Below are 6,589 nucleotides of genomic sequence, written 5' to 3' on the forward strand. Positions count from 1 at the left end.
CAATGATTTTAAGACATTGTAACTATAAGAAGAGGAGAATTCTATATTCTATATAATGTGACCCAATAAAAGGATGGCTGTTTTGTTAAATAAAGTTTTGTTTAATTTCCTAAACAGCTCTTTTTTTTTACTTACTGTCTCAATGTCACATTCATTTTGCACAGAGGCACTCTCAACTGGCAATTACCAAATGTTATCTAGAACATAAAGAAATATTAACATCTGCAGAACATGTTAAAATGATTAGATTTTTCTGATTATTCAAGTTTTACCTGTTTAGGGTTCTGTGGGTTTTTATGTTGTAATATGAAATATGTTGCGATCCCAGCAGTCAGCAAAACACAAACAACAACTGCAGTGCCAACAATAACAGCAACTGGAGCTGAATCCTCACATTCTACATCAGATGACACTGTTCCTGGTCTTTTTTCTTTACGCCCCTCTTTCTCACATCTGTAAATGTGGACAATGTTATAGAATGTCCAGACTTTATTTAACCTGTAATTCACTGACTTACTTTCATATAATTACTCACTAACTTTGTATGTGGTCGACAGGTGGTGAAAGAACCATTAGAGTAGGAGCCTTCTGTGCAGTTACCACATTCTGTATTCGTAAAAGCTGTTCCTGTAAAGATATTAAAATAAAGACTTTCTAATGAGAGTCCATCATTAAAAGCATAGCTGGTATTGGTCACAGGAGCAACACAACACGCAATCAACTCTTCTTCTCTGCAATCAGAATGCATTCTTAACACACCAATTTTTCTGTTGCTACAATTTTCTGTTGCAACACAATTGCATTGCACTCAATATGTTAACATTTGTGTATAATACTAAAGCATCGTTACCTGCATTACTTGCACACTTTACTTTACATTACTATACAGTACATTACACTGTGACTTACTACATTTTTGTACATTTTACTATAACATTAAAATAATATATAATATATTATATTACTATATTTATACTAATACTGCACTTCACTTATGCTCTACTTGTACTTACACTTTTATTGATATAAACGTATATACTGCCCAAACTCATACTACAGATTAAGTATACATGCAGTGTTCTATACTCTCTCATGTTGTACTGCTGTCTGCATTGTACTCTGATGTGATCTTACATTCATATTATCTTTAATATGTACTGCAACACCCATATAATGAAGTTTGGTCTAACTTGATTTGACATTTTTCTAAAGTTTTTGACATTTAACTGATTGACTATTGTAAGTAATCACAGGTACCTGGTTGTTGAATATATTGTCCAGGTTGACATTTAGAGTGTTCTACTGCAAAACTACAACCATGTTTATTTTGCTGTATACAGTAGAATCCTGCTAGTGGCTCACAGACAGTATCTGAAGATGGAGTGCAGGTCTTCTTTACTCTCAGACCATTGGCTGTAAAAAGCAAATCCTTTAAATATATATTTGATTTATGTAAATAAAATAAAACATACTAGATGTTATTTTTCGTCAAGAGTTCAAGGAACATTCTCACCTGCGTCACAAGGAGTGCAGGCAAAGCATGTATCTAAACCATTTGGTTCATCAGTGTATGTTAATGCAGGACATGGAACACAAGTGGTGCTGGCATCAATACTACAATGCCAGTAAACACGGTTTCCTGCAAACAAACATTTTTTCAAGAGACGCATCATAAAAGGGTTAAACATGAGAATAGCTCTTAGTCATACATCACAAGTTTGTAATAGTTATAATCAAATATGTAAATTGTAAATATGTTGATATCAGTGTCACTTAAATGTGTTAGTGAGCCTACCAACGCTGCACATTGGACAACTCTTCAGCAGCTGATTTATATTCACTGGGACCAAAAGGTAAAGGTGATCAACTTTCCCTACCAACTATCCATTAAATTGTGCAGATTGCTTCTTACTTTGAGCAACTGGAGTCAAATAACTGGCCCAAAATTATTCTAAAAGTTGTGGTGTATTTCTGCCTTTATTTTACAGAGGATTAATTGTACATATTTTTTTTACTGTACCAGGAGCACACATCGGGCAGCATTCTCCATTGATCTCATATTCAGCACGAGCACAGCCACAAAAACAAAGCTCAAAATTAGCAGCAATGAGCACAGCAACCGTGGATGTAATGGTCCTTAAAAATAACATGTCCTTTAAAGTGGAAGCAAAGTTTTAGTCCACGTTTCTCCAGAAGATTTCATAAATGTATTTCTATTCACAGCTTCATATTAAATAATGAATTAGATGCTGACACTTGTCATTCCTGTCCACTGAGAGGTACTTTATGTTTCTATTCATGCACATATATACTGTAAATGGCACGTCCTGATGTCTGGTCCCCTTTAGATGATCAGCAGTAGTTTGAGGGAGTCCCTAAAAGGTTTGGCAGAACACTCCATCAAACACATCTTCATCTTCACACTCAGCATGAATTTTTATGAGTAAGTAAACAGATGAATTCTGAAAAAAAGTTGAAACAAAAAATATTATAAACTAAAGCTGATTTTAAGTTATGAATGTCTAATTAAAAAGTTTAAATTACTTGTTAGAGAACACATTAACATTTAAACAAAGTAAAGATATGACTAAAAGCAAATAAATTAAGTTTTTACTTATAATAACTCTTATAATGCTGATTTATTAATATTATTAATGGCTGTTGATTTTACTAATTTACCAATTGTACGAAAAGATCACTACATTCCAAGTAGCAGAATACAATTTAGGAATCACGTGAAACTTTCAGGGTTGGCAACATGCCCCCAAATTGGTCCACACATAATTAGTACCTAGGCTAGAGGCATAAACACCACAATTTTACACAACAGATTAATTTATGAGCAAGTAACTATTGCATTGTGTGTTGCGTGCTTTCATTTCAATTTTAAGGCATAAAATTTAAAAAAAAAAACATGTTAAGACATGCCGTCAGGCTTGATCACCAGGTTTAAACCCCACTGGCGTTAAGTCACTCAAAAATGCCATGTGAAAATGACTGATACATGTCTGATACCTCGTGATTAAAAAATAAAAACACTGGAAATAGGAACCCGCCTTCAGCACAGTTTTTGCAAGGGAAACAGTTATGAAGACCATTAGGTTCATTCATGAATGTTCCTGAAGGACAGGGTTTACATGTGGTGCTTGAATCTCCACTGCAGTCACTGCGAACTATTGATCCTTAACAAATATAAAATGAATTAAAGTTATTCAGCTGTAGGAAGACACTAAACGTTTAACCATGACAGTATATACATGATTAAGACACTTGCTGTAGTTTTTCAAACTAAATGACAATAAAGTATTTCTAGTCATAATTTAACAGGTGTTAATGCTGTCTACACAATGGATGAAAGCAAAGTATATGTTATCTGTGTTGTGTTAATATGTTATCTGACATGAGTATATGTTATCTGTGTTGTGTTAATATGTTATCTGACATGAGTATATGTTATCTGTGTGTTATGAATCTAAATGAGAAGTAAACTTTGATATTTTCATTAAAATATAATTGATCAAGTTCTTATTAAAGGGGTTTCATATGCTTGCAGCAGAAATAGATATGTTCTTCTTATGGAGTCCTGTATAACATAGTCTTTATTAACGTCAGCTTTTACGGAGAAACGGATGTCTGCTAGTGCTTTTTTTGTCTTTACTATTATTCACAGGTGTGCCCTGCAGGGCATGAAAAACAGCCTTGATACAAATCAATATAAGCAGATGGCAGAAAAGAGATGAGTACATTAGATAAATAAAAGCTCAGGACATATTGGAAGAATTCGACAAGGGTTGCATTGGTTAGTAATTTTTAACTATTTATTTATTCAATTTTATTTAAATTATTACTAGGTGTGCATATTTTATTTCAGCTGTCTATTTAATAATATTAAGATAAACTATACAATACTAAATAAAATACAATATGCAATAGCTATTACAGTATATCGAATGTTCATAAATATTCATAAATACATCTACTAAAATATATTAACTACTTCTGACAGATGTCGCTGCAGACGTTTTAGAATTTTTATTTAAATACGTCACAAGCTGCATTTCCAGTGTGATTTAATGTAATGTGCGTCTAAGATAAAATTACAAGAGCGTAATTTGTAAAAATGTTAACTTTAGTTTCACTTGTTATTTAAATGCGTTAGTGAACCTACCAGTGCCACACATTGGACAACACTCTCCGGCAGCTGATTTATATTCACTTCAACCGCAAGAATTTTCAGACCCCGGAAGTGTACAAAAAAAAGTGTTAAGAAAAAGTATACGAATATAAGTACCACACCATGCACTTCTAAATAGCGATTTTTAACCAACAAACGTAAGGTATTTAACTTTTATTTTCGAACTGACTTGCCAAGGCCTTAATGCTGTAAATGTATTGTTCTGTTTTGCCTTTTCACAGCAAACACAACAGTCCGGAACCTGATAGCACAATAGCCTACGGGCCAGCTCCGCTTACCTACAAGCAGAATGCCAGTTCCTAAAATCTTCATTTTTGTCTCGTACAACTTGTAAAAAAACACCATTGTGTGCCCATTCTCTTGCTCAATCCGCCATTTTGTATTGCCTTTCCTGTATCTGGTTGCAGCCTTATGCAAACGGCATGTAGTTGACATGGCTTAATAAAAAATGCTCATAGCGTTTTTATTGTAGTTTTATTGCATGTTTTTGAAACAATAAAAATCAACATTTAACACTGCAGAAGTTGGCTAATTTAACAATAGTTTATAAATAATTGCACCTCTCCCCAACACAACACAAAAATGCATTTTCACATGAAAGAAAAGAGAAATAATGTTTAATCATTGATTGTTAGGGTCAACATGGTTTCTCCTTTTAGTGTGCATGTTGTAGAACAGCAACTGGATGTCTTTCAGAGTGTGGGGCAGATTCCAAACATCCACAGGCACAGAGATCTGACAAGTCATAAAAAATGTGTGTGATGTACATTTGCAAAAAGAGGTTTCATCAAAGAACCATTATATGCAGGCCCAAATTCTCTTACCTATTACTGGTTCATCCAAGTGGAATGGGCTGTTTCTTAATAAAAATAAAAATAAATAAATAATAAACGTGATGTTGAAATAATATTTGAAAGACTGAAAATGTTTGACTGCAAAACAAAATATTTTAAAAACACATCAAATGTTGACTTACCATCATCCTCAGATGGTTGTTGTGATCTGTATTCAACATCTACAATAGAAAATCTATTTAAACTGCATAATTACACGCACATCTGTTTACATCAAATAGCAATGCCAAGAATATAGCTCTTACCTTTGTTAGAGCGCTGTGGTTTACGTTTTCTGTATTTGATGTAGACTAATGCTGCCACAATACCAGCCACTACAAAAACAACTGCAATCGTGACTAACATTATAAATCCAACTGAAGTCACTTTCTCACACTCAGCATCAGATGATGTTGTTCCTGCTTTTTTTTCTTTAAGTCCCATCATCTCACATCTGAAATGTTAAACAAGGTAATATTAGTATTTTGGGTTTTACTGACTAATCTTTAATTAGCATTGGTAAATCTGTAGACTCTACTCACTTTAAATGTGGTAAGCAGGACATTACAGAGCCATTTGAGTAAGATCCTACTGTACAATCAACACATACTGTATCACTTATAGCTGTTCCTGTAAAAAAAAAAGAAAGAAAAGAGACTGAATGGCAAATGTAAATAAAGCTGCATCTCTTTTAACAAAAAAAATAGCTACACATGTACTGGGAAAAATATCTAATTAAAAAAATTTTAACATCAGTTTTAAAAATTCTACAGTTGTGTATACACTTACCAGTGTGTTCAATATATTGACCAGGTTGACATTTAGAGTGCTCTACTGCTAATTCACAGGAACCTTTATTTTGTTTAATGCAATGGAAACCTTCCTGTGGCTTGCAAAGTGTATCTCCAGAGCGTTTGCAGGACTTGTGGATTTTTAGTCCTTTAACTGTGGACACAAAACATGGTATCATTCAGAGAGTTTAAATGCATTACACAATGTCTTATTCATTTTTAATTTGTCTTTACTGTAAGTTAATTCTTTTTATCATTGGCACACACCTGTAGCACACACAGTACATGGAAAACACTTGGTGAGTTTATTGGGTTCATCTGTGAAAGTTGATGCAAGACATGGAACACAAGTTGTACTGGTATCTACAGTGCAGTGCCAATAAACACGATTTCCTGAACAAACAAACAAAAAATCTTCTTTGAAGAGAGTGTATTTATCTCATATACACTGTCATGGAAATTATTTTTGGTCATTTGTGCATCACATGAGTTATCAGCTGACTTGACAGTTCTAGTCATATGTCAGCTGTGGCCATCTGCAGTCCTGCAGAGTTTTGATCCAATAGTAACCCTTACTACTTGACTAGCTAGGTGTTTAATTAGGTTTGGCAACTCTGCAGGACTGTGGCTCTCCAGGACTAGAGTTGACCACCTCTGTCATGTCTGACTTATAGCTAGAAACATTTACATATGACTTACATTATGACTTTATTCATAATACTGTGCATCTTTGTGCTTCTTTTCTTTAAAGATGAACTTTTAACTGTTTA

General features: G+C 33.8%; 1 protein-coding gene across 1 annotated transcript; it reads right to left on the minus strand.

Moving 5' to 3' along the window:
• Window positions 1–116: 116 nt before the first annotated feature.
• Window positions 117–1,741, minus strand: LOC130233585 (tumor necrosis factor receptor superfamily member 14-like). The gene is made up of 4 exons (XM_056463709.1): window positions 1,514–1,741; window positions 1,258–1,413; window positions 540–627; window positions 117–453 (listed from the first exon to the last, which is right to left on the minus strand). Exons 1-4 carry the CDS (start codon window positions 1,686–1,688, stop codon window positions 258–260), a joined length of 615 nt encoding a protein of 204 aa, XP_056319684.1. The 5' UTR covers window positions 1,689–1,741; the 3' UTR covers window positions 117–257.
• Window positions 1,742–6,589: the final 4,848 nt, after the last annotated feature.

The sequence above is a fragment of the Danio aesculapii genome, chromosome 8, assembly GCF_903798145.1.
Source record: "Danio aesculapii chromosome 8, fDanAes4.1, whole genome shotgun sequence".
In the NCBI taxonomy this organism is placed as follows: domain Eukaryota; kingdom Metazoa; phylum Chordata; class Actinopteri; order Cypriniformes; family Danionidae; genus Danio; species Danio aesculapii.

What these genes read in the sequence shown, in the direction of transcription:
- LOC130233585 (XM_056463709.1), bottom strand. Translation starts at nt 1,688, where the DNA reads ATGTTTAACCCTTTTATGATGCGTCTCTTGAAAAAATGTTTGTTTGCA. An exon ending in ACAATATATTCAACAACCAG is followed by an intron (nt 628 to 1,257) that starts GTACCTGTGATT and finishes ATATCTTTACAG; the next exon opens with GAACAGCTTTTACGAATACA. An exon ending in ACCTGTCGACCACATACAAA is followed by an intron (nt 454 to 539) that starts GTTAGTGAGTAA and finishes CCACATTTACAG; the next exon opens with ATGTGAGAAAGAGGGGCGTA.